At 45.0% G+C, this 27,830-nt stretch overlaps 1 protein-coding gene across 2 annotated transcripts in view; it reads left to right on the top strand.

Moving 5' to 3' along the window:
* Window positions 1-27,830, top strand: part of BLNK (B cell linker) — a 79,070-nt gene that overhangs the window by 33,460 nt on the left and 17,780 nt on the right. The window contains exons 4-9 of one of the 2 annotated variants that reach the window (XM_061162267.1): window positions 6,516-6,556; window positions 10,886-10,948; window positions 11,124-11,280; window positions 14,272-14,435; window positions 19,295-19,376; window positions 20,570-20,641. In XM_061162267.1, the coding sequence (XP_061018250.1) occupies window positions 6,516-6,556; window positions 10,886-10,948; window positions 11,124-11,280; window positions 14,272-14,435; window positions 19,295-19,376; window positions 20,570-20,641 (579 nt within the window). The remainder of the gene's footprint in view (window positions 1-6,515; window positions 6,557-10,885; window positions 10,949-11,123; window positions 11,281-14,271; window positions 14,436-19,294; window positions 19,377-20,569; window positions 20,642-27,830) is intronic. The other variant, XM_061162268.1, reaches the window with a different exon arrangement.

Here is a 27,830-nt window from a genome sequence, read left to right as displayed (position 1 = left end):
GATTTCCTTTAGGATTGACTGGTTGGATCTCCTTGCAGTCCAGGGGAGTCTCAAGAGTTTTTTTCCAACACCACAGTTCAAAAGTATCAGTTCTTCACTGCTCAGCTTTCTTTATGGTCCAGCTCTCACATCCATACATAACTACTGGAAAAACCATAGCTTTGCTCATTTAATCTCTCATTGTGCTTGTGCTAAGTCACTTCAGTCGTGTCTGATTCTTTGTGACCCTCTGGATTGTAGCCTGCCAGGTTCTTCTGTCCATGGTATTCTCCAGACATGAATACTGGAGTGGGTTGCCATTTCCTCCTCCAGGGGATCTTCCTGACCCAGGGATCAAACCTGTGTCTCTTATGTCTCCTGCGTTGGCAGTGGGTTCTTTACCACTAGCACCCTAATCTCTCATTAGTGCATTAAATAGAAATGGCTATTTTGGTTTCACAAATGAGGGAAATGTGTCTCAGGAATATTCAGTAACCTGTCCACTAAAAAAGACCCACCCCAGGCTTCCATTCCATTGTTCTTCCCTTTGACCCAAGTTAGGATGGTTACACTTTTCCAGGATATTTCTTATTTATTATCCTAAAAGCCCCAGAGCCTCTAATATTAAGTTCAAGAAGCCACCTGCTTCTTGAACTTTCAGAATTGAGCAGCTTCCTGTATCTCTGAGTCTGAGGTCTGGCTAGAGGGAGGGTGGGAAGGGGAGATCAGTTGTGGTGCATCCAGAGTCTTCTGGGGTCACTGCAGAAGCTCCTCTGGTCACTCTGCAAGCCCCCGAGAGGTCAGAACTGAACAGGCCTCTCTCCCTGTACCCTGGGGGCCTGATACCCAGGGGCTGTTGTCACACCCCCAGAGGGCCACCTTCTCCTCCCCCACTGATGTCTCGCAGGGAGAAGATCAGAACAATGATAAAGGGGGGAGACCTCAGGGCAAAGGAAGATACTTAGAAAGCGATCGCTGGGTAAATGCCCACCACAGAAGCACAAAGCATGCATAACAACCCTTTGCCTGAAACATAACTTGCTTTTGAGAATGAAATATAGCTTGCTTTTCCTCCTGTCCCGGTGTCCTTAGTAAAGCTAGTATTCATTTGATCTTTTGTCTCCCTGGTTACTTCTAATTGGTACCAGCAAAGCTGAACATGGGAAGAGCTGTATTCAACATCCGTTCTGACTCATGCAACTAAGAATAGAGGAATGAAACTTGGACTCAAAGGTATTTTAAAACCTAGAAAGTCCTGAAAGATCACTCAATCCAAACTTCTCATCTTAGGACACTGGAGAGCAGAGAGGCACAGTGAATGCCCGAGGTCATACAGACAGCTGATAACTGAGCCAGGACCCTTTCCCCCATTTCTGCACACCCACACACATTCACAGGGCCCTGTAAAAGGTGAATGATCCTACAGATAAAGGGAATTTCTAAGATGTTAAGGATTTAGATGCAAGTCACCACTCCCAGTCAGTCTGGCAGAGGCTAGCTTTGGCCTCAGCTCCACACACTAAGTCATATCCCTTCCTCCTCTGGGTGTACCCAGAGGGACTGTCAGCTCGCTGCCTCCCCCGCAGCCTGGGTAGTTCTGCTTTCCGTTCCTTCCCTGTGCCTGTCCCCACCACCGCAGCTAGAGCACCCTCCTTCCTCTCTTCTTCCTGGGTCTACTACAACCACACTGGTTGCTTGCATCCCGCTCTGCAAGAGGAGAACGGTGCCGGGCCCAATGGCCAGAGCACAGCCTCTAGAGTGAGATCAGGGCCAGAGTGGAGGACATGTGTGGACATGCAGTTGTGGAGTGCACCTCAGTGCCCATCACTTGGAGGTCACCAGGTCCACTCAGGGTCTCTGGTGCTCCTGAGGACACCCAAGCAAGAGATGACATCCACACCCTCTCCTTTACCCTTTCCCTCCAGCTCTCATCACAGAGTCCTTTACTGTCCTTCCAGCCATCTCTCCCCATTCCCAAGGACCCCCAGTCTGGTTCAAACTCTGTCTCATCACATCTTTGTATTAGTCATCAATCGTGCCTGACTCTTTGTGACATTTTGGACAGTAGCCCACAAGGCTCCTCTGTCCATGGGATTTTCCGGGCAAGAATACTGGAGTGGGTTGACATCAAGGGTACTCAGACACCATCCTTGTCAGCCTCCCCCTCTCCACCTTGTCTCTGGAAACTGCAGTAGCCACTGAGCCACTGAGGCTGGAGCATCCCCCTGGTTGGCATCAAACTGAGCTTTGTTAACCTGTCAGTGTATTTCCCTGTGATTCTCCAGTGCAGTTCAACCGTTCTATGCATGGCTATGCCTTATGGATGCCCCTTCCTTCCACTGGCTAAGCTGTGCTTCTGGGACTGACACCCAAGCCACCATCTTGAGGGTGGAAGGAGGACACCCTCTTTCATCACCATTCTCCTTTAAGGCCTAGTTCCAGCCTGCCTTGGGCACACTGCCTCGGTAACCTCTCAGCCCTCAATGGGTGCATGTTTTTTCAAATTCCCCCAGCACCTGGGATTATGATTGGCTGCTAGACATACACCAGGAAATTTTATACCACCCCAGATTGTCCTCAGTTTGATCCACGAAAGTTTCTCTAGACTCTAGGTCTTTTATAGAGGCTGGGCTCAGTGAGAAGATCTCAGCCTCTGGGGTTTTTAGGCCTGGGTCAGAATCCTGGCTTTGCCCTTTAATCACTGAACCTAGGAAAGTTTTGTAACTTCGTTGAGCCTCACATTCGTTATCTGGAGATAAGTATGTCTATCCTTCAGGTTATTGTGAGAATTATGCATGTGTGTGTGTGTGCATGTGTGTGTGTGCATGTGTGTGTATGTGCATGCTCAGTTGTGTCCAGTTCTTTGAGACCCAAAGAACTGTAGCTCACCAGGCTCCTCTGTCCATGCAATTCCCCAGGCAAGAAAACTGGAGTGGGTTGCCATTTTCTTCTCCAGAGAATCTTCCTGACCCAGGTATCAAACTCATGTTTCTTATGCCTCCTGCATTGGCAGGCAGATTCTTTACCACTGGCGGAGAGAGTGAGTGAAGTGAAAGTCGCTCAGTTGTGTCTGACTCTTTGCGACCCCATGGACTATACAGTCCATGGAATTCTCCAGGCCAGAATACTGGAGTGGGTTGCCATTTCCTTTTCCAGGGGATCTTCCCGACCCAGAGATTGAACCTGGGTCTCTCCTGCATTCCAGGCAGATTCTTTAACATCTGAGCCACCAGGGAAGCCTGGGATTATGACACAGTAAATAGAGGCTAAACCCCAAACCAGGTACATAACACAACAGAAAAAGCTTTCCCTGACAGGGAGGCCCAACCAGCATTTCAGCTCCCTAGCAGGGGGAAGCAACCCCATACCATCTGGCCCATATTCAACTTGAACTTACCCTCTGGAAAATTTCACTCACTACATACTAGAGGGTTCTTGGATCCATTTCTTTGTGGTAACAATGCTATGTAGTTACCACTAGAGTGAAATTGAATTGGTATCATTTTGAGGATTTATTAAGACAACAATGAGTAACATTAACATAGCATTTAATGTGGTCAGGCTTTGCAAAACATTTCACATGTATTATATGACTTGATTCTCATAAAAACATGAGGCAGGCACTATTCTTATCCTTGTTTTACAGACAAGGAAATTGAGCTTTAAACAACTAAGGTACTGGTCCATTGCCAAGCAGGTAATAAAAAGCAGAGCCAGGATTTGAACCCAGAGGGCTTGGGTCTAAAACCACCACCCGCACACTTTGGGAGTCTCCTTGAGATGCTGGAAAACCACCCATTACTTGGATCTAGTACTTTGGATTGCTATGCTTTTCAGTCTGGGCAATGGCTTGCTACGTATAACTTGATGAGTGTGATGCTGTGCCAGAAGACAGATGTAGCTGGGGAAGGCGGGGTACCAAGCAAATAACCTCCACCTCCTGATGCTTTTCTCTGTTTTCTGCCTCTATGCGCCACAATGCCTGGATTGGGCTATTCTTGTTTCTCCTGGGTTTTATCTGAATGCTCAGTGGAGGGCCAGGCCGTTCACATGAGATTTCAGCTGCAGAAGCCAACACAGCCTGGCCTCCAATCCAGTCCCTGCACTCACTAGCCGTGTGCCTCAGGCAGATTTTGCAACCTCTCTTAGCCTCATTTTCCTTGACTATAAAACAGATAATAAGGCACCTACGACAGAGACTGTTTTGACGATAAACAAAGAAATACATTCATAATACTTCCCCTAGCACCTAGCACGCAGGAAATATTCAATGATGGAATCTCTTATTACTATCCTCATTTTCACTCATTCAATTCATTTACTGGCTTATGCTTTTGTTTCAGTATTAGTGCAGAATTACAAATGCAAAATGGCATCCAGACCCAAAGATAAATAGGTCTTGCTTTTCAGTACAGAGAGACTCTAAATCGTGTCTCTTAGGGCAGGATGAAGTACATGTCAGAAGGTGCCGGCAGCATCTACGAGGTCAAAACCCACAACCCAGAGGGACTGGAGAGGACCCTGACCAGAGGGTTATGACCAGAGGGACTGGAGAGGACCTCATGGAGGAGGGATGACAGGGGTTTCCATGGAAGAAGGGAGATGGGCTGGGGGAGCCGCATGAGTAGAACAGAGAACTATCAAAAGCCCAGGATGAAGGAGCAAGCTATCCGGCATCACTGTGAGTGAGCAAGGGAGGGACAGCAGGTACAGTGTGTGAACGTGATGACACAGAAGCTCGACTATCCCGTAGGGAGCCACTGATGATTCTTGAGGAAGGGGGCAGCATGAGCCAATTTCTGTCTTAAGAAAATAACTAGAAACAGCTAGAAGGATGAATTGAAGAGGAAAGGTCACAAGAGACAGGAAAACTAGTTAGATGACAGCTGCAACTGCTTTTTCCACTAGCTGATGATCTAGTGGATCCTGACTCCAGGGTTGACCAAGGCAAGGAGTTGTGTCTTATAAAAATATTTTATAAATGTTTCTGTTTTTAAATGATTGAAACAATAGCATCTTGCTGCTATATGTTTTGACCTTCAGTTATCCTCAGACTTAAGGTATTAGAAACTTACTCCCCATTGGGCCAATATTGGCATATTGGGAAGAAGACTTATTCACCTATTCTTCTAGAGTTTCTTGGCAACTTAGTGATCAGAATACACTGTCTTTTGGTAAAAGTCAGCCCAGAGAATAATTTCATAAGAATTATTTTCTGTTAATGTCAAAGTTTGATCCACTTGTAGAATGAAGCTCCTTCTTTGTGTCTATCATGTTTTTCTCAAGAGAGAGTTGCTGTTGCTGTCATTTCTAAAGAGGTGGTTGTTCTGACACAAGACCTCCTTCCCGCTCTCACTTCATCTCTGTAATTCTTTTCCTTGTGCCTCTGTGGAACTGCCTAGAGCTGGAGTCAGAGGTCTCCAGTGGCAGAAATGGCAAGAAAAGTTTCTATTGAGGTTCCAGGGGATTCAGGGAACATCCATCAAGTCCTCTAGCCGCAACTGCTCAGTGGGGTAGGAGGGGACATGTGGCCCTCTACGGTGCAGTCATTGATGCCACTCTACCATCTGAACTTGGGTCCGATTGAGAGAATTTTATTTAGCCTCTAAGGTCAGTTTATGTGGTGGGATTGATGCTAAGCTTCTCAAACTCTAAATGTGTTTTGGAGGAAAAGGAGTCAGATAATCTCCCTGGCTGTCATAATCCAGGCCTATTTCATTCTTCAAGATCATAAGCTACTCAAGACCTGTCACATCCATTTTTATACCTGCTGTAGAGCCTAAGACAGTGGCTGCACCCTGGAGCCCAAGGACAGCAAGAACAGCATGGTGCTGAGGTTCAGAGCTTGCACTTGGAAGTCAATCAACCTGCAGGGCTCAACTCCTGACTTTACCGTTTACTACATGATCTTGGGCAAATGATTTATCTTCTCTAGGCCTCAGTTTCCTCATAAGGTTTTTGAGAAAGTAAATACGAAGTTCTGATAATATTGCCCAGCATGTAGCAACACATCAGACAAAAAAACTTTTTCAAATAAAAATGTCAGTGTTAGAGCCAGAGAGAATCTTGGAAGTGATCCCCTTTTAGAGATCCTGAATTTTATATTATAGACCTAAAAATTGAGGTGGTCCAGAGAAGTTAGAGCCTGGATGAGAATTTAGGTCTCTCTGACTCCCTGTCCAGGGCTCTTCCTACTACACCATCCACATGTTGATTTAAAAAGATGTGAGGAAGCAGGACAGTATGGATTGCTACTCCAAGGTCCCAAAAATGTCCCTTGACAAAGACGTTAAGGGTCAGAGTTACTGTTTCTCTGCCCTAGTGGGACTTTTACTAATACTTTGAAAATTGACTGTTTTTTAAAAAAGGATTCAAAAGGAATGAATGTGAGATGACTGTAATAACTGTCTCAGGCCTAGCAGATGGGAGCATGTGGCCCAAGGGCAGGGCAGGCAGGTGCAGAGTGCTCCTGGACAGGGTGGAGCTGGGCGGCAAAAATTCATATTGTTCATTTTGCTTCCAACATGCCATTTCAGAGAGCCCAGCCGACGAAGAGGAGCAGTGGTCAGATGACTTCGTGAGTATTTGTTCCTGGGATGAGAAGGGTACCATTTTCACCATGGCCCCTGGGAGGCCTTTATAAGGACTTGTTTCTGAATGAAATGCTGGTGGTCAGCTGCCCATCACAGAGGGGAGATAGCTGGGCTGGAAGGGCCGCCAATAGGCAGGACAGCAGTAGGCTGACTTGGGCCAGCACCACATTTTGCTGGGCTAGATGCTTTACACCTACCACCTCATGTAATCCTCACCACAGCCCTATGAGTTGGCATTCTTATCCCCATTTCCTACTGGTATTCAGAATGAAAAAAAGATGTTAAAGAGTTTGAATATTTCCCAATCAGTTGGCAAATGCTTTTGCCCTGAATTCCCCAGTGCCCCATCACTACTTGGTCCCTGACAGGAGCCCTAATCAAACCAACAACTGAAGCGTGAACTCCTGGCACATCAGGGAGCCTCTGGGTCACTCCTCAAGGTCATGGTCAGTACCTGAGCCATATTAGTGGTTAAACAGTTTGGACATCAGTCCTGTCCATTTTACAGGTGAAGAAACCAAGGCATGGGAGAGGTTAAGTACCTGCAATTCCAAAAGTCAAACCCAGATCTCAGAACCAGGTTTTTCAAACCCAAGAGGCTTGCTATGACCAAGAGGATATGAACAGACTCGGAGGGCTTCAGGTTGAGAGGGCCCTCCCTGACCATGACGACGTTGGAGTGGTGGGTCTGAATTAACTGTGAACCCCTTCAAGACGGCTCTGCAGCCCACAGAGCTCTTTGGGGCTGAGTCTTCAAGAGACAAGACATCCTAAAAACTCCTGGGCACAATGATAATTCCTCATATATCATATTCCCACAGAAAGTTAGTCTTCTCTAGTCTGTGAGCTTCATGTCTGAAAGGGATCCCAGAGGGTCTTCATACAACCACATATCCCCTGTGGAAACTGAAGCCAAGAACATGAAAACAACTTGCTGACAGTCTCAATTTCTCAGCGACCCAGTAGAATGAGAACCCAGGACTCCTGTCCAGGGCCCAGAACTCAGCTGAGCCCAGCTCCACACTGTTTACACCCACCTGGATTTTATTCAGAGTATTAGGAGACCGGAGTTCCTCCCTTTTCAACTGCAGAGAAGAGATTTTTTATAAAGAAGGGAGGAGGTGGCCTCTCTGTGGGTCACCCAGACATGGAGTTCCTCCCAGGGGGAGGAACTTCTGAGGGAGGCACTGATCCCTCAGAAGCGCTGCAGCTGCGCCCCCTGCTGGCAGCACCACCAGGTCACATCTGAAGCAAAACTGAAAAAGCTGGACCAAGTCACCTGGCAGCCGAGAAAACCGAGCTCGCTCGCTGGATGAAAAGAACACACACTGGGGACTTAGAAAACGTAAAATAAAATCAGCCTGAAGAGGAGGGAATGACTTGTGTCCCAGAGTCAAACAACCAAAACGGAAGTACCAGCTATGGCGGCGGTTCAGTCGCCATCTTGCGTCCGGCTCTGAGCGACCCCATGGACTGTAGCCCAGCAGGCACCTCTGTCCATGGGATTTCCCAGGCAAGATTACTGGAGTGGGTTGCCATCTCTTTCTCAGGGGGATCTTCCAGACCCAGGGATCGAACCCAGGTCTCCTGCCTTGCAGGTGGATTTTTTACCTACTGAGTCGCCAGGGAAGCCCATCAGCTGTAACAAGGAGTGACTGAACATTCACTCACAATCATGCACAATCCTTATTGGATTCCCTTTGTACACTGAATGAAATCCAGACTTGTTGATAAAGCCTCCAGACCTGATGACATTCGACCCAGGTAGACCTGTCCACCCTTCTCTGAACCACCCCCCCCTTCAGTGCTATCACCAGGGATAGATATTTCATCCACTTGATTATTTATTTATTATTCACTATTTGCTTGTTGTTGGTCTCCCCTGCTAACATATAAGCTCTGTGAGGCCAGGGACTATGCTCAGAGTCAAGCTGGTACAGAGTAGGTGAATAAATTCTGATTAAATGAATGAAGGAATGGTCAATTTGACAAGATTTTTGTCTGATGACACAGTCCCTCCTTCAGAGTTCCCATCAGACTGTCCAAAGTATTGCACTTCCTCAAGTACTAAATGAATTAATGAGTTAACAAATGAATTTTGTCATAATTTAGAATAACTTGGGGGGAGGAAGATTCTTTAAAACTCTCAGAAGTTTGAACAAATTCTCTGGTAATTCTCTTGATGAGAAAGCATTCAATGCATTCTATGGTGCTTAAGTAGGAGAGGCTCATTGTACATCTCCCACAGAAGAGACTTTCCAAATGAAGGGCCAGCTCAGAACTTCTGAGCAGCCATTCCCTCCTCTTCAGTCCCCCCAGAGCCCAGGCGGCATCAGTGACTCATCCATTCCATGTACGTTGGGTGGGCACCTACCCTGTAGCAGGTCCTGTGCTGGGTCTTAGGTTTACATCTCAGTCCGGTCTTCATGGGGGGCACAGTCTGGTGGGCAGCCCAGTGTCGGAGGACGACTGCTAGGAACAGCTGACCTGGGTCTCTCTTCCTATACCCTCTATGCCACCTCTGCCCACCTGGTCCTCTCAGTCAGACTGCTCTGCTGGAGGGGCGGCAAGGACTCCAGAACCCTCCCCAGTATGCACACCAGTCCTCAGCCTCCAGGTAATTAAGTCCATGAAGCCCATCTCTGCTCCGTGAAAAAACTGAAACAAAGTGGGATGCTCACGCCACCCCCAGCTCAGGCACATGTGTCTGGCTGCCCACTGGTTCTTTCACTTTCTGAATGTCTATTAAAGCAACTGCTTCTCAGTATTCATACTGACGTCACCGTGGAATGCCACAACAGCAGCAATCAGGTCCTTGACCTGTAAAGAGGGTCCCTTGCTTGGGAAGCCAGGGTCTTGCCCTGTTAAGCCTCCCCTCCAGCCCACCCTTGCATTCCTACTCTATCTCCCAGGCCCCCTGCCTGGGAATCATCACTGACTTCTCCAGATCACAGATTGCAGACTCAAAATTACTCAACTCCTCTGTGCCTCAGTTTCTTCAACTGTAAAATGGGATTTAAAAAAAAAATACTATCTCCTATGATTGTGGTGAGGGGTCAGTGAGGTATGCAGTGCATAGAAATGTTGGTTATAATAATAATCACTATTATCATTATTTTATTCAGCCTATTTTCATATTCCCATCTGCTATTTCTGACCTAGGGTTTTGGAAAATCTCCCCTACAGTGGTTTTCTTATGTGTCCCTTCCTGTCTCCCCCACGCCAGGGTTAAGGACAAGCACCCTCCTCTGGGCTCTTTCCTCCTTTTCCTCTCTCTCCCAGGCTCCTACAGCCACCTCGGGAAACGCTCTCTTTTCAGCCTCCTTTCTCTTTCCTTCTCCTACCCCTCACCCTCCCTCTCTCCTCCATCTCCCTTCCAGCTGAGGAGGAAAGCACAGTGCTCATTCATTGACTCCTCTGCCTGTTCCCAACGTCCTGAGCACCTATCATGGGCTGGCCCCATCATGGGCCCTGAGGACTCAGCTTGAAGGAAACCCAACATCCACTTTAATGTTACACAATTGTCAGACAGGCCAAAAGGCAGGTGCATCATCGATTCAGAGGAAAATCATGTTTGGATGAAGCATTGTGTCAGGCGGTGTGTGGGAGCAGTGGGCACGGAGGTCAGAGGACCTCTTAAGTCCTGAATCAAAGATTTCCTGCACATGAATATGTTAATATATGTGTGCACTGCATACAGAAAAAAAAAAAAATCACACAAAATGCACAAGAGGCTAGTAGCTGTATTTGCCTGAGGGGAAAGGAACTGAGCAACTGGGAAGACCTTCCTCCTTGTGAACTGTGTGAACTTTGGGCTGGGTCAATGTATTTTCAAGATGCACTTAAATAAAATGCATGTTAAAAAAAGAAACAAAAAGAAGGACTGCTCTGGTGGTCCTGTGGTTAAGACTCTGAGCGTCCCCTGCAGGGGGCATAGGTTCAATCCCGGGTCAGGGAACTAAGATCCTGCAAGCCGTGTGGTGTGGCCAAAAAAATAAACTTAAATAATAATAATAAAAGTCTTAGTTGGCATAAGTGCCTCAAGATTTCAAAAAAAGAAAGAAAGAAAGAGAATGGACTGAGTCAGTTTGAAATCCTCATCCCTGAAGCTTTCCAGCTCTGTTTAAAACAAACAAACCTCATCTCCTCAAAGGTGTCTGTGTTCCTGAGCTTCCTCTTACCCTCTCTTAATAAACTTACATTTTCCTCAACCGTCAACATTATGGTTAATAAAACCTATTTGGCTATTTTATTTTATTGGGTCCTTTTTCTGTCTTCTCGAGATATATTTTACCTCTGGCTGTTCTTTGCAGACACACAGAGTTCAGCCACCCTCGGGGTTAGATGCCCACACGTTTCCCCAGGATACAGTCCAGGTGATACATTTTGGAAACGAAAAGGCCTGGCTTCAACCCCAGCGTTGCCACTAACAGCTGCCTAACCCTGCTTAGCCAACCCCTCCCAGCCTTGCTTTCTCGCCCCTCTGCTGGGGGAGCAGCTCCGGCCCCCTAAGCATGCATGCTGCCCTGAGCATGGTGTCTGCATTTGCAGGACAGCGATTATGAAAACCCAGACGAGCACTCGGACTCAGAGATGTACGTGCTGCCAGCCGAGGAGGCCGGGGACGACAGCTACGAGCCGCCACCTGCGGAGCAGGAGACACGGACAGTTCACCCGGCCCTGCCCTTCACCAGGGGCGAGTATGTCGGTGAGTCCCTGCCGGATCATGGGCGCTCGGCCTTCAGAGCAGCAGGGAGCGGGGCGGGTCAAGGTTGCAGGGTGGTGGGCGGCTCCCACTCTCACCACCTCCAAGTGGGTCATCTGGTCACTCACAGGTACTAGAGCCCCCTGCTGGAAAGCTTGCCCTTTGGGGAAGGAGTGGGTAACCTTTGCAAATTGGGAATGTTGAAAACAGGCAAAAGATAAAGCAACCGCACCCCAATGTGGCTCCCAACCCCACCACACCTCATTTCCTGTAGTCCCCAGAGAAATCAATCCTGAGATTAGTCGCTGCTTCTCCTCCAACTTCCTACACTTAAGGTTCCGACATTTCTCTTGAGATGACTGTACAGAACAAGGAGAGCTGCCAGAATCTCAGTGTTTGCTAAGGCCCCTCCTTCCTCTCTCACCCCGCCCCCACATCGGCAAGCTGTACAGACACTCTAAGTCTAGACTCTAGACTCTTAACTGTGGGGAGGGGAGAGTGGTCAAGAGCTCTAGGCCGAGAATGAGGCTCATGAATTAAATGGACAAGTCTTAGGTGTGGTCTCCAGGCCTGAGTGTAGCTTTTAATGCCCCTCCAAGAAGTCTGTGTTCCATTTTAACAAGTGACTAAAGTTCAACAAAGGTGAGGAAGGGCTTGCGTCTGTGGTGATCACCCTGGCACCCCTGGGAGTAAAGGGGTACTTGTAGTTAACTTCCTCCTTATGGGTACCAGGTACTGTCCCTTGCTTTGTGCAACAATTCACTTACTGAGCACCTACTATGTGCCAGAGCTATGCTCAGCAGCTAGCAAGACAGATGTACTCCCAGACTTTTTATAGTCTGCCACTTAGCGCTTTACTGTCGTGGTGGACTTCACCTTCTTGACTATCACAAAGGAAAAAGGAGATGCTCGGAAGAGGGAATTCACTGGGCCAAGGTTTTATAAGTGGCAGAACTAGCATGCAAGCTGGCCACTCAGCCTCCAAAGCCCTAGCTCTTCATCACTCTGCTCCATACACTGCCACCCAATTTGTGATCTCCTTCAGTCATCGCAACAACCTCAGGAAGGAAGGAGCTGCATCAGGCCTGTTTTACAGACCAGGAGATAACCATTCAAGCTGGAGGTGGGGAGGGGACAGATTAATCATCTCATATGAGCTTCCCAGGTGACATTAGTGGTAAAGAATCGGCCTGCCAATGCACAAGACACAAGAGATGAGTTCGATCCCTGGGGCGGGATGATCCCCTGGAGGAGGAAATGGCAACCCACTCCAGTATTCTTGCCTGGAGAATCTCATGGACAGAGGAACCTGGCAGGCTACAGTCAGTCCGTAGGGTTGTAAAGAGTTGGACATGACTGAGCATGCTCACACTCAAGCAGTTCATTCCAGGTCATACTCTTCAGAGCCTGTTTTCTGTGCTTTGCTACTTCTGCTGGGCTTAAATCTTACGTTAAGAAATCTCAGTAAACTCCAGGAGCTGCCAATAAAGCTATAAAAACTGTCACAGGCACAGCAGAGTAGGTGCCTTGGTGTCTTAACACAGCTACACCACCAGAAAGAGGCTCCTGGGAGGCACCCAATGTGAAGCTAACCACACAACTTCAGCGATGCAGAAGCTGGAACAGGCCCTGGGACAAGAGCAGAGCAGGACAGGCGGGAGGCAGGGACTGCTGCATTGAGCCAGGGCCAGAGGAAGCTGGGAGCCAGTGTAGGCACCTGTGCTGTTCCAGGATGGGGAACCCACCAGGTTATTCCCATGCTAAGATTTTCCTATAATGGATCAGTCAGAATCTGCGCTCACAGATCAACTGGGTAGACCCCTGTTGCCTAAGCCCTCCACCACATGACGCAGCTAAGGTTAGTTCTGTTTATTAGGCATTGTCTCTGCCAGACATGGTGTTCCTCCTGCCTTTGCTATTTTCTTCCTAATCCCTTCAATAACTCTCTGAAGTGGATAGTTAGCCATCTTCATTTTTAAAATGAGGAATGTGAGTTCCAGAGAGGTTACATAATGAAGAAGAGGCCCAAAGGAGCTCAGCTGGTGGGTGGAGAGCAGGAGACTGAATCCAGGGCCCTCAACTTCAGTGACTGGACTCCTTCCACAACAGTTGCTGAGGATGGCTCTGGACCAGGGGGATTCACAACTTCTTCCCCACTCAAGGAAACCATTGAGGGGAGGAATGTGTAGTTTTACCAGATGAGTAGTTGCAACCCTGCATATACCTTAGAATAACCTTAGGGAAATATACCTTGGAATAATACCTTAGGGAAATTTTAAAACCTATAATGAAAGCTCCCTCCCCAGAAGTTTTAAACTGCATGTTTGGGGTGGGGCCTTGGCGTTTTTTAAAGCTCCTAGGTGGTTCCTAGGGGCTTCCCTTGTAGCTCATATGGTAAAGAGTCTGCCTACAGTGTGGGAGACCCAGGTTGGATTCCTGGGTCAGGAAGATCCCCTGGAGAAGGAAATGGCAACCCACTCCAGTATTCCTGTCTGGAAAAATCCTATAGATGGAGGAGCCTGGCGGGCTACAGTTCATGGAGTCACAAAGAGTCAGACATGACTGAACAACTAACACTTTCACTTTCACAGGTGACTCCTATGTGTAAGCAGGATTGAGAATCATTGCCCTTAAGGCTTCAAGGAGCAAAGTGAACCCACTGAGGAGTACTGCTCCCCTTAGCCCCCGACACTGCCAAGGTCACCATCCACTCTATCTAGCCGCATGCTTGGACCGTCAGCTCTCTGGGGTTTGTGGATCTCATGGCTCCCTGGGAGGATACTCTTCTGGTTTTTATAACATAGGTCAATGGGTTGTTGAGATTTTTACCTAACACGTCATACTTCTCTTTAAAGGAATGCCCCAGTCAATAGCATGTTGGCTACATGGATTCTGGTAGTTTTATACACTTTCTAGAACTCGGTGACTTCTGCCCAGGAAATGATCCAGAACCCTTTCATCTTATGTTTTGTTGTTCTTGTTGTTCCTCTCAAGACAACCGATCAAGCCAGAGGCAGTCTCCACCCTTCAGCAAGACTCTTCCCAGTAAACCCAACTGGCCTTCGGCAAAGGCAAGACTGGCCACCTCTCTGCCAGCCAACACTTCACTGCATAAACCTCAAGTCCCACCCAAACCCAAAGAGCTCCTTGAGGATGAGGTAAAGTGAATCTGCCGGAAGGCTGCCCAGACCAAGGGGAAGGCAGGATGCAGGGGCCAGATGAGGGGAGGGGCAGGAAAGTGTAGCCTCAGGCGTGTCTTCCTTCCTCCAGGCCTGGCTTTCTGACCGGCACTAACCACCTGCCCCGCAACTCTCCATTGTACTGCCGAAAGGATGTTTTCTCTTAAAATGTCATATATGGCCTTATTTAAGCACTTTCATTTACTAATCAGGTATATGATGTAATTTCCAGCCTGGATTTGTGCCCCTCTCACTATTTCCTCTTTCTTATCCCTCAGTTTTCTGTAAATCTCTCATTCCTTCATAAGCTACTTCCCCATCTTTATCCTCCTATGCTTCTCTCCCTATCCTGCCTCATTTTCTTTCCCCCACTTTCTTTTCTCTCTGATCCTCTAAGCTGCAGAGGGGTGCAATGGGATGTATCCTGGAGATCCCCGGTCTGTATGGAGATCCTGCACAACCTGTAGAAGAACTGACCCCTCACTTCCTTCGGCATCTCTTGCTTCTCACTCTCTCTCCCCAGCCCCAGGTATCCAGGAACCTCCTTTGCCAACTGTCTGGACCCAACTCTAGGTTTATCTTATTAATCTCCCTTCTGCCAGCACCTAAATTTTCATGTCTTATTCCCTATGAAATTTTAAAAAATGAATGGGTAAACTTATTCAAACTATTGGAATAATGACTGATAAAATTTAATTATGTTATGGCTCCCAGAAGTACTGCATTTTAAAAGAAGTCAAAGACAAGCCCTTGAACTTAGCCTTTAGAACAATTATACAAGTGCAATGGACTTCTCAGGTGACTCAGTGGTAAAGAATTCGCCTGCCAATGCAGGAGATGTGGGTTTGATCTCTGGGTCAGGAAGATCCCCTGGTGTAGAAAATGGCAACCTGCTCCTGTATTCTTGCCTGGGAAAGCCTATGGACAGAGGAGCCTGGCAGGCTACAGTCTACGGGGTCACAAAGAGTCATACATGACTGAGCGACTTAGTACACAAGCACAACAGTCTAAGAAAGAAAACAATATTAAAGGCAACTGTTAACCATCACCAGACATAATGGTACTGCAGCTTCTCGAAGAAGCAACTGTTTCTAAATGCCTATGGGTGATAAAACCTATAGCTTACAAACATGTTGTGAAATGACCTTCTTTTCCACCTTAGTATAATTTGTAGCCCAAAAAGAGACATAAAGAGAGACTTTTTAAATAAAATAGAGGCAGCATCCAGGCCCAAATTTCCACTTCACTCTTACTAGTTGTGTGACTTTAAGTATCAGATAACCTCTCTGAGTCTCTTTCCATCTCTTCAGGTTCTGTTAAAGATTTAATAAAGGAATATATACACTTCACTAAATTCAGTGTCTCACACAAAGAAGCATTCTATGTATTGTATAAATTGGATTCCTTTCTACCGTATTCTAGATTCTTTATAAAATCCAGTTTTCTAGTTTCTCCTGAAAACCAAGGGCCTGTCAACACTTGGCCAGTCATGGCCTCAAAGCAGCTGAGCCTCATGGCACCCCTCCAACTCAGCCATTTCCACTTGTCATCATCTTCACCACTGATACAAGGCGTGGACAGAGCCTGACTCTGCAAATGCCCCATTGCTGTTCCATGCCTGTTCCTATAAGCACTTGTGCTTATGACCCACCCACCCTCCAGGGACAGTTTAAGTCAGGAAGTTAGCAGACTGAGAATGAATTTGGTTTGTCAATCCTCAGTCTGTCTGTCAGTCCGAGGGGATGCTGCCCTTTCAGGGTGTGAACAGGTGGCAGGGAGAATCTGAGCATGGGACACGGTAGGGAGACCATCTGTTAGGGTCTCACTGTTAATTCTTCCAGCATTCAGAGGATCTATATGAAGATACCAACTTAGACACAGAATACAAATGAAGATTGTGAGTTACATGAGGCTCTCCATTTCTGTGAATAACTGGAGGTGGACCCCAGTGGGGAGAGGCCGAGTTTTGCTAATAACAGCTTTGTGGCGGTGGCTCAGGCAAGTCTGAACCAGTGGGGAAAGGGGATGACTGGAGGAGACATATTCTGGAATGAGGAGATGGACAATCAAGATAAGGAAGAGTTAAAAAAGAAATAGAAGGCAACATTAAGATCTGGTGGAGACATTAGATAGGAAAGGAAGAAGTCAAATATAAGCACAAATAAAAATGTTTAGCCCTGCCATACAGGTTACAGGCAAAATATGGGGTATAGGCTGACCAGAGAGTTGGGAGTGGGGAGGAGCAACTGCCCTATAATGACAGGAGGGTCTAGCATTTGACAAGCACTGTGTGTCAGCTGGTGATCTGAGCCCTCTGTGTTACTATCTCATCACACCCTCACAGCAGCTCTATGAAGTGCATGGTGTTATCACCCGCATTACAGAGGAGGAAACGGTACAGATGAGGTGACAAGGGGTTGAAAAACTGGTCCAAGGTCAAAGAGCTATATGCTAGAGCCAGCATTTGAACCCAGATCATGAGATGCTAGAGCCCAGGTGCTACATGGCCATCCTGGACTACCTCTCCAGCATCCACTGACAAAAGACCAGCCTTTCATTCAACACAAATGTTCCAGGGCTTCACTGGTGCCCAGAGCACAGACCCAGTACCTGTCCTTGCAGGGCATCAGTTTTGTGATTTTATTTGACCTTGGACAGAGTACCCAACTTTTCTAATTTTTGTGATTTTATTTGACCTTGGACAGATTACTCAACTTTTCTCAAGTTCCTCATCTGTAAACTAAGGATAAATAAATTTTTTAAAATACCTAACTTAATAGGTAGATATTATTGAAAGAATTCAGTGAAATAATGTATGTGAGGCTATTAAATTTTCACATGAAATGTGTTAAGGAAGAAACTCATGTGGATATTTAATAACTCTTACAAAATCACTCCCTCCCCATATTTATGGTCAATTGATTATTGGCAAAGGTGCCAAGACAATTTAATAGGAAAAAAATCAATTTTTTAGACAAATAGTGCTAAGATAACTGCATCAGTTCAGTTCAGTTCAGTCACTCAGTCGTGTCTGACTCTTTGTGACCCCATGAACCGCAGCACACCAGGCCTTCCTGTCCATCACCAATTCCCAGAGTCCACCCAACCCATGTCCATTGAGTGGGTGATGCCATCCAACCATCTCATCCTCTGTCGTCCCCTTCTCCTGCCCTCAATCTTTCCCAGCATCAGGGTCTTTTCAAATGAGTCAGCTCTTCGCATCAGGTGGCCAAAGTATTAGAGTTTCAGCTTTAGCATTAATCCTTCCAATGAATATTCAGGACTGATTTCCTTTAGGATGGACTGGTTGGATCTCCTTGCAGTCCAAGGAACTCTCAAGAATTTTCTCCAACACCACAGTTCAAAAGCATCAATTCTTCGGTGCTCAGCTTTTTTTATAGTCCAACTCTCACATCCAATTAGGACCATTGGAAAAACCATAGCCTTGACTAGACGGACCTTTGTTGACAAAGTAATGTCTCTGTCTTTCAATATGCTGTCTAGGTTGGTCGTAACTTTCCTTCCAAGCAGTAAGCATCTTTTAATTTCATGGTTGCAATCACCATCTGCAGTGATTTTGGAGCCCAGAAAAATAAAGTCAGCCACTGTTTGCAAAAGAATGAAATTGAACTTCTATCTCACATCATATCTTAAAAAATCAGATAAAAATTGATCATAGGATGAGTATAAGAGCTATTAATAAAACTGTAAAATTCTTGGAAGAAAACATAGGTATAAATCTTTATGACCTTGGAATAGGCAATGGTTTCTTAGATACAACAGAAGAAAAAATAGATAAAATGTACTTTAAAATGTAAAACTTCTGTGCTGTAAATGATGCCACAAGGAAAGGAAAGGACAACCTATAGAATGAGAGAATTTTTTTGCAAATTATATATCCATAAAAGATTTATATCTGGAACATTTAAAGAACTCTAATCATCCAAAGATAAAAAAGATAAACCACCAGATTAAAAGTGGACAAAAGGGTGGAATAGATTTTTCTCTGAAGAATATATATAAATGGCCAATAAGCGACAAAAAGATGCTTAATGTCATTAACCATCAGGGAAATGCAAATCAAAATTACAGTTAGATACCACTTCATACCTACAAGATGCTTATAATAAAAAAGAAGACAATAACAAGTACTGGTGAATATGTGGAGAAATTGGAACCCTTATACATTGCTAGTGGAAATGAAAAATTAGTGCAGCCACTTTGGAAAACAACATAACCATTACTCAAACTATTAAATATAGAGCTACAATATGATCCAGCAATTCCATCATTAGGTATATTCACAAGAAAAATGTCCATCTACACCAACTTTGTACATGAATGTTCATATCATTACTTATAACAGCTCCAAAGTAGAAACAGCTGATAAATGGATAAGTAAAATGGGGTATAATCATACAATGGAATATGAGTTGTCCATAAAAGGGAATGAAGTAGTGATAAATACAACATGGCTGATCCTTGAAATTACTGTTATAAGAAATCACAAAAGACTGCGTATTTTAATAGTGTATGATTCTATTTACATAAAATGCCCAGAATGGGCAATTCTTAAAGACAGAAAGAAGGTTCATGGTTGACTGGGTTAGGGGAGGGGGTGGTTGGGAGTGACTAATGGGTGCAGGGTTCCTTTTGGGGGTGATAACAATGTTCTAAAGATAATCGTGGTGATGGTTGCACTCTGTGAACATACTAGAAGTAACCCAATCACTTTACATCAGGAAGTTTAATGGTATATGGATTATGAAAAATTTCTTAATATCACCCTTTCTTATCCAGTAAGCTCCAAATGTACAGCATTTCTGTATTTCTTTTAGGCTGATTATGTGGTCCCTGTGGAAGATGAAGATGAAAACTATATTCACCCCACAGAAGACAGTTCAGTCCCATCTGAAAAAGGCAAGAGTTTGCAGTTTTAAGCACCTGAAAACTTCTACCAGTTGATTGGGGCATTATTTGCTCACAAGTACTAAAGGGCTCAGACATGACCCTGCTGAGGCCTCTGCTCCGTGGCCTTTGCCTTCTTTGGTTGAGTGGCTGGTCCATCAGAGAGCATAGTGAGCAACCCATCCCTGTGTTTTTCAACCTTGATTCTTCTTTCTCCATCCTCTTCCGTGATTTAATACTGTCTTCTCAAATTATAAAAGCACCTAGGTTCTTCTCTTTAGCTCTTCACTAAGAATGGATTTCTCATAAAATCTAGTACTAAGGAGGTCATGAGCCACCAGGCTGACTTTACAAATATTGTACCAGGAATAGTTTCTGCAGAAGACTGAGAAAATGAAAGAATAAAATATGCTCTGTGTTCTAATTCTTTAAAATTTAGTGCTACATCAGGCCCACAAGAAACATTTCATTTGTAAATCCTTCACAAAATAACAAATGCAGTTACAAATAAATTATCTTAAAAAGCCCATGCCACGTACCCTCAGATGAGGCGAGAAATAGGGTAGCATTACTCTGGACATAGTCGCTATGGAGAATATAATCCTGTATAAATGCTGCCTCTTCAAGTAACGCTACTCATCTAATAAACTTGACTTCGAAGTAGCGGTACTCAGGTTTTACACTGTCATCACGTCACAGCCCTCTCCTTCACGCCCTAAATATCAACAACAGCTTGTAGGCCCTCCAGGATACCTGAATTCACCCATAACCATAAAACAATAAGTACAAATGAAATGCCCCCATATCCCCAAAACCTACAAAATTCAAGAGCAATGATGTGTTATGAGTAGCAGGGAATGCAGGGCTATTAATTTGGGCCCTCCACTGTTAGTTTAATACATACATGTTCCCCTGATGAAAACAAACTCTTTCATCTCTGAGACCCCCAGTTTGGCAAATGAAATTCCAAGCAAGTATTCACGTTAATTATTAACACATTCATTTGAAAAATGTTTCTTTTTTTCTACTGAAAAGGCTACTTTTAATGGCTTGTGGGCTTAATTGTGTCTCCCATTCTTTGCGAATTATCTGGTCTAGCCCATTATTTCTACCATGCATTTTTCCATAAGTGTAAATCACCATCAGTAGACTGTATCTACAATATATACATATAACCCTAATATATATATGATTGTGTGTTTCAGCTCCCATGGTGAATAGATCCATCAAGCCGAATAACTCCTCAAGGTCAGCCTCTCCTCCAGGGACAGCTCCAGGTAGAGTATACACGTGATTTGGTGTTTTTGTTTTTTTATTGTGAAATGATTACATTTGGGGATTTGGTTTTCAATCCACTCTAAATAAGATAAACAACTCAGACCAAATATTATGAAACAGTCCCTTGTATTTCCAAATGTCTTCATAAGCAGCAGCAGAGACTTCTCGTGTTCATCCACTGTGTGGTGGCACCTGTGTGGGGACCCTTGTCCCCACGTCCCTGCGTCTCCAACAGACACGTCCTGGTCTTCATCTGACCTCTCTGGGCACTTCACTGGTTTCTCCTCCTCCTCCCCTCCCCTGACTGAGGATGCCTGCACAGGTCAGCCTCAGCATTCTGCTCTTCTTGCAGAATATCGTGCAGGTTAAGAACTTGGGTTCTGAGCCAGGCATCCCAGTGCTCTCCGTCCTCAACTGTATCACATTGGGTCTGTACTTCACCTCTCCAAGCATCACTTTTTTTCCTCTGTAAATGGAGATAACAGCCCAAGCCCTGAGACAGGAGAATTCTGAAAATGTGAGTGGGAAATTCTTAAGTGCCTGGTATACAGTAGGTGCTCAGTAGACCATTATTTTTCACTTCTTCCAGGTGTATCCATTCTCCTGGATTCACTTCGGTGGTCTAAGCTAATAACCCTCTGGTGTCCAAACTTAAGCTTTCTTCCTTCCCACCACCACAAGCTCAATGCATCCATCACTCCTACCCTTTAGGCATTCCTATTTCTCTTCACATGTCAGCCTCCGGGCTCCATGTCTCAGAGTGCTTGCGCTCTTTCCCAATCCTATTGCTTTTTTCCTGAATTTGCTCTTCTATTTTAGTTGCCACCACCTTAACCAGGCTTTCTTTAACACTTCATACCTTCTATCTTACAGAGTCCACTAAGCAGATCCTCGCCTCTAGGCTCTTTCCTCAGTCACTGAGATGAGCTTCTGACCCTTCCAAATATTGCTAGCTTCCTCCCATTACACACTTTTTACCATGTCATCCCTACCCAAACCATGAACACTCAGTGGTTCCTAAGTGTCTCCTGTTGCTGTTGTTTAGTCACTCGGTCGTGTCCAACTCTTTTGCGACCCCATGAACTGTAGCCCACCAGGCTCCTCTGGTCATGGAATTTTCCAGGCAAGAATACTGGAGTGGGTTGCCATTTCCTTCTCCAAGGGACCTTCTTCTCCTGTAGGCTCTGGCAACTCCCAGACTGAGACCCCCAGTGCTGAGTAATGCCCATCCCCTCACCCTATTATAGCACAGAGAGATGTAGGAGCCTCCTCCACAGCATTCCTCCTTATCCTCTCCCCAACTGTGTACCCAACACACACACACACACACACACACACACACACACACACACACACTCCCTTCTCCCCCAGACCTGAAGGCTCGACACAGAGATTGGGAAACTGACCTCTGCTTTCAGTGATGTGCTCCTTGGGAGAAAATGAAAGAAGAGTATTTTTTAGTATATTTTCCTAGAGTCATTTTCTGTGCAATTGCTCACCCTCTTCACAAGTTCTTACTTCTCCTCACCCTCAGAACCAGCATTCTCTTTACACTTGCAGTGTAGCGGTCAGACTCATCTTATCCAGCTCATCTTTATTTCTGGGAACAAATGTCAACACACCAAACTAAAACATCATGGCGCAGTTGCTTTCTTCCCAACTGAAATAGAGACTCCTGACCTGTGATAACTCAGGAGAAGAGCCATCATTGCTGGAATAGAAAATGCTTCACTGAAACAGATAAATGAAGGTTTAAGCACTCCTTTAGAACAATAGTTTAATACTCTCTGGCGCTTACATCTTAAAATGCTCTTCTTGCCTTCCTAAAACACACCTGATACTCCAATCAGCCTATTTTTCACAGGTCCTGCCTTCTGGCATTTGTCTGTGTTCTCACTTTTATGACACCAAATCCTACTCATCCTTCAAGGTCCAGCTTGATGTCTCCCCTCCTGGAAGCCTCCTATGTTTTTTTAGCCCTCAGAGATCTTTTCTTTGCCATAAGTCTCCTCCCACTTATACTCAGCCCGCACCTATTTTCCAGTTGCTTTGGGTCTCAGTCTAATCTCCCTAAGTATGTTGCAAGCTCTTTGAAGACACTACCTTAGTATTGCTGACAAAGGAGGCCTCTCCTGATACCACAGTGGGCTAGATCCCCTCAATGTGCACGCCTATTGTACCCTGCACTTCCCGTTTATCCCCTGATCCTTCCTGAGATCTCTATTTTTCCTGTAAGACTCTCAGCTCCATGTCTTGCTCATACTTGTGTTTCTAGGGCCCAGACAGGTCCTGGCTCAGAGCAGGTGCTGAAATGGTAGGTGGGTCAGTTGATTGAGAGCAATTGAGCCCCACAACTCTGACTGTCTTTAAGGAATTATATGGTCCCATTATGAAGTCATTAGCCTACTGGATTCACTATTCATTAGTTTTACATTAATCTAGTATAGTTAAATTTTATCACTAGAGGCATCAGATGCAGAAACCAAACTTGAACAAGAAAATAATTTCCTGGTTAAATGACTGTTGGATACAGACAGAAGAAAGTTCAGGAGGAGGAAGGAAGTGAGCTAACTTAAGGAACAAACCTGAACAGTTAGAGGGAGTTTCTGAGTATGCAAACAGTATAGTTTTCAGAGATGATTCTTATAAAATGAATAATCAGACTCCTGGCCTATGTCTTTGAATAATTGAACCACTGTCCTTTAAAGGCTTCAGAAATTGCCCTATAGGCATCATGACAGTGCTAAGGTTTCAGGTGTTCCTATCAAAGTACCCCATCATGACACTTGAAAGTGAAAGTCACTCAGTTGTGTCCGGGACTATACAGTCCATGGAATTCTCTAGGCCAGAATGCTAAGTGGGTAACCTTTCCCTTATCCAGGGGATCTTCCCAACCCGGGGATGGAACCCAAGTCTCCCGCATTGCAGAATACTGGAGTGGGTAGCCTATCCCTTCTCCAGTGGATCTTTCTGACCCAGGAATTGAACTGGGGTCTCCTGCATTGCAGGCGGATTCTTCAGCAACTGAGCTATCAGGGAAGCCTGACACTTACTTCTGGTTAATGTTGCTCTTGGCTCTTTGATGGCTAGTAAAGTGCTGACCAAGATCACACACTGGATTAGGCGCAAAGGCAGGCTCTCTCGCTCGGTGTTCCATCCTAGGAAGCACAGAAGTGGGACTTAGCCCAGGAGTGGAAGAAGTGGAAGTGGGACTTAGCCCAGACTCCAAAGCCAGATGGTCTAAGCCTTGGCTCTGACATTCACTAGGTACTAGCCTTCAAGCAAGCTAAGTAATCCCCCTGTCTGTTTCCCCTACTGAAAAAATGAAGGAGAAAATGGCACCTATGCCTCAGGATATTGTGAGCATTAAATGAGTGAAAAGATATGAATCATACATAAAATACAAGCTCTTTTGTGATTTACTCTTATTATTATTGCCCAGAATCACTTGTTCAACCTGCCTTAATTCAAGACCAGTCTGGTAGAGCAGCCTGTGCACATTTCAGGGAAGTGTTCCTTTCTTTCCATATAAAGTTCTACTGTAAATCACATTTTTCCAGCCTCAGCACAGCTGGTGCTTGGGGCTAGGTGATTCTTGTGGGGGCCGTCCTGTGCACTGAGGGATGTTCAGCAGCATCTCTAGCCCCTGCCCACTAGATGCCAGTGTACCCCCTCCCCCAACAGTGATTGGCAAAGATGTCTCCAGTCACTGCCTGGAGGAGGGAGACAAAATCACTCCCCATTCAGAACCACCGGTCTAAACAAACTGAAAGACTGTCACCCATTGTGATTTATCTCTAAATGTACATTTAGAAGGTGGTGCAAGCTCTGGTTGATTTTGTAGCTTTTGTCAGAAGATGGTACTCAAGGCGTGTATTTCTGAGCATCCTCTAAGAAAACTGCATTTTAAAATATTCTTATTTCCTAAATGGGGGGGGGGGGGGAAGTGAGCAGAGTTTTAGAATTTACAATTCCTTGCTAGTGTGCAAGTTGAATTTTACCTGTAGCCCAAATTGTTCTGAAGTTATTAAATACAATGTCTTTATGTATTTTGTAAGAATTCAAGCAGTGCATGAGACTCTCGATGCTTCAGCTAGTGTGTAAGTTCTACTAACGACATATATAGGGTGTCTGTAACAGCTAAAAGAGATTAAATCCCAAAGGCTTACAATGTCAACACTGGATTATTAAGAATAGGGAAATTTAGCAACATCGTATGTAAAACAGAATAAAGGATGGTTCATAAAATGCATGTTCAGTTTGGTTCAGTTCAGTTGCTCAGCCATGTCTGACTCTTTTCGACCCCATGGACTGCACCACTCCAGGCTTTCCTGTCCATCACCAACTCCCAGAGCTCGCTTAAACCCGTGTCTATCGAGTCAGTGATGCCATCCAACCACCTCATCCTCTGTCATCCCCTTCTCCTGCCTTCAATCTTTCCCACCATCAGGGTCTTTTCCAAAGAGTCAGTTCTTCACATCAGGTGGCCAAAGTATTGGAGTTTCAGCTTCAGCAACAGTCCTTCCAATGAATATTCAGGACTGATTTCCTTTAGGATGGACTGGTTGGATCTCCTTGTAATCCAAGGGACTCTCAAGAGTCTTCTCCAACACCACAGTTCAAAAACATCAATTGTTTGGCTCTCAGCTTTCTTTATAGTCCAACTCTCACATCCATACTTGACTACTGGAAAAACCATAGCTTTGCCTAGACAGACCTTTGTTGGCAAAATAATGTCTCTGCTTTTTAATATGCTGTCTAGGTTCATAACTTTTCTTCCAAAGAGCAATTGTTTTTTAATTTCATGGCTGCAATCACCATCTGCAGTGATTTTGGAGCCCAGAAAAATAAAGTCTCTCACTGTTTCCATTGTTTCCCCATGCCATGGCATTCTCCATTGCCATGAAGTGATGGGACAAGATGCCACGACCTTAGTTTTTTGAATGTTGAGTTTTAAACCAGCTTTTTCACTCTCTTCTTTCACTTTCATCAAGAGGCTCTTTAGCTCTTCTTCGCTTTCTGTCATAAGGGTGGTGTCATCTGCATATCTGAGGTTACTGATATTTCTGCCTGTTATCTTGATTCCCGCTTGTGCTTCATCCAGCCCAGCATTTCGCATGATGTATTCTGCATATAAGTTAAATAAGCAGGGTGACAATATACAGCCTTGACATACTCCTTTCCCAATTTGGAACCAGTCTGTTGTTCCATGTAGGGTTCTAACTGTTGCTTCTTGACCTACATACAGATTTCTCAAGAGGCAGGTCAGGTGGTCTGGTATTCCCATCTCTTTCAGAATTTTCCAGTTTGTTGTGATCCGCACAGTCAAAGTCTTTGGCATTCTCAATACAGCAGAAATAGATGTTTTTCTGAAACTCTCTTGCTTTTTCGATGATCCAATGGATGTTGGCAATTTGATCTCTGATTCCTTTGGCATTTCTAAATCCAGCTTGAACATCTGGAAGTTCACGGTTCACATACGTTGAAGCCTGGCTTGGAGAATTTTGAGCATTACTTTGCTAGCGTGTGAGATTAATGCAGTTGTGCAGTAGTTTGAACATTATTTGGGATTAGAATGAAAACTGACCTTTTCCAGTCCCATGGCCACTGCTGAGTTTTCCAAATTTGGTGGCATATTGAGTGCCACACTTTTACAGCATCATCTTTTAGGATTTGAAATAACTCAACTGGAATTCCATCACCTCCACTACCTTTGTTTGTAGTGATGCTTCCTAAGGCCCACTTGTCTTTGCATTCCAGGATGTCTGGCTCTAGGTGAGTGATTACACCATGATGGTTATCTGGGTCATGACGATCTTTTTTGTATAGCTCTTCTGTGTATTTTTTTCACCTCTTCTTAATATTTTCTGCTTCTGTTAGGTCTATACCATTTCTGTCCTTTATTGTACCCATCTTTGCATGAAATATTCCCTTGGTTTCTCTACTTTTCTTGAAGAGATCTCTAGTCTTTCCATTCTATTGTTTTCCTCCATTTCTTTACATCAATCACTGAGGAAGGCTTTATTATCTCTCTTTGCTATTCTTTGGAACTCTGCACTCAAATGGGTATATCTTTCCTTTTCTCCTTTGCCTATAGCTTTTCTTCTTTTCTTAGCTATTTGTAAGGCCTCCTCAGACAACCACTGTGCCTTTTTGCATTTCTTTTTCTTGGGGATGGTCTTGATCACTGCCTCCTGTCCAATGTCATGAAACTCTGTCCATAGTTCTTCAGGCACTCTGTCTATCAGATCTTATCCATTGAATCTATTTGTCACTTCCACTGTATAATCTTTAGGGATTTTATTTATGTCATATCTGAATGGTCTAGTGGTTTTTCTTCCTACTTTCTTCAATTTAAGTCTGAATTTTGCAATAAGGAGTTCATGAGCTGAGCCACAGTCAGCTCCCGGTCTTGTTTTTGCTGACTGTATAGAGCTTCTCCATCTTTGGCTACAAAGAATATAATCAATCTGATTTTGGTATTGACCATCTGGTGATGTCCATGTGTAGAGTCTTCTCTTGTGTTGTTGCAAGAGGGTGTTTGCTATGACCAGTGCATTCTCTTGGCAAAACTCTATTAGCCTGCTTCATTCTGTACTCCAAGGCCAAATTTGCCTGTTACTCCAGGTATCTCTTGACTTCCTACTTTTGCATTCCAATCCTCTATGATGAAAAAGACATCATTTTTGGGTGTTAGTTCTAGAAGATCTTGTAGGTCTTCATAGAACCATTCAGCTTCAGCTTCTTCAACATTACTGGTTGGGGCATAGACTTGGATTACTGTGATATTGAATGGCCTGCCTTGAAAACAAACAGCATTCTGTTGCTTTTGAGATTGCACTCAAGTACTGCATTTCCGACTCTTTTGTTGACTATGAAAGTGAAAGTGTCCAACTCTTTGCGACCCCTTGGACTGTAGCCTACCAGGCTCCTCCCTCAATGGGATTCTCCAGGCAAGAATACTGGAGTGGGTTGCCATTTCCTTCTCCAGGGTATCTTCCTGACCCAGGGATCGAACCCTGGTCTCCCGCATTGCAGGCAGATGCTTTAACCTCTGAGCCACCAGGGTACCCCTTTGACTATGAAGGCTACTCCATTTTCTAAGGCATTGTTGCACACAGTAGTAGATATAATGGTCATCTGAATTAAATTTGCCTATTCCAGTCCATTTTAGTTCACTGATTCCTA

The sequence above is a fragment of the Dama dama genome, chromosome 15, assembly GCF_033118175.1.
Source record: "Dama dama isolate Ldn47 chromosome 15, ASM3311817v1, whole genome shotgun sequence".
Taxonomy (NCBI): domain Eukaryota; kingdom Metazoa; phylum Chordata; class Mammalia; order Artiodactyla; family Cervidae; genus Dama; species Dama dama.
This window is presented reverse-complemented; position numbering and strand designations above follow the sequence as displayed.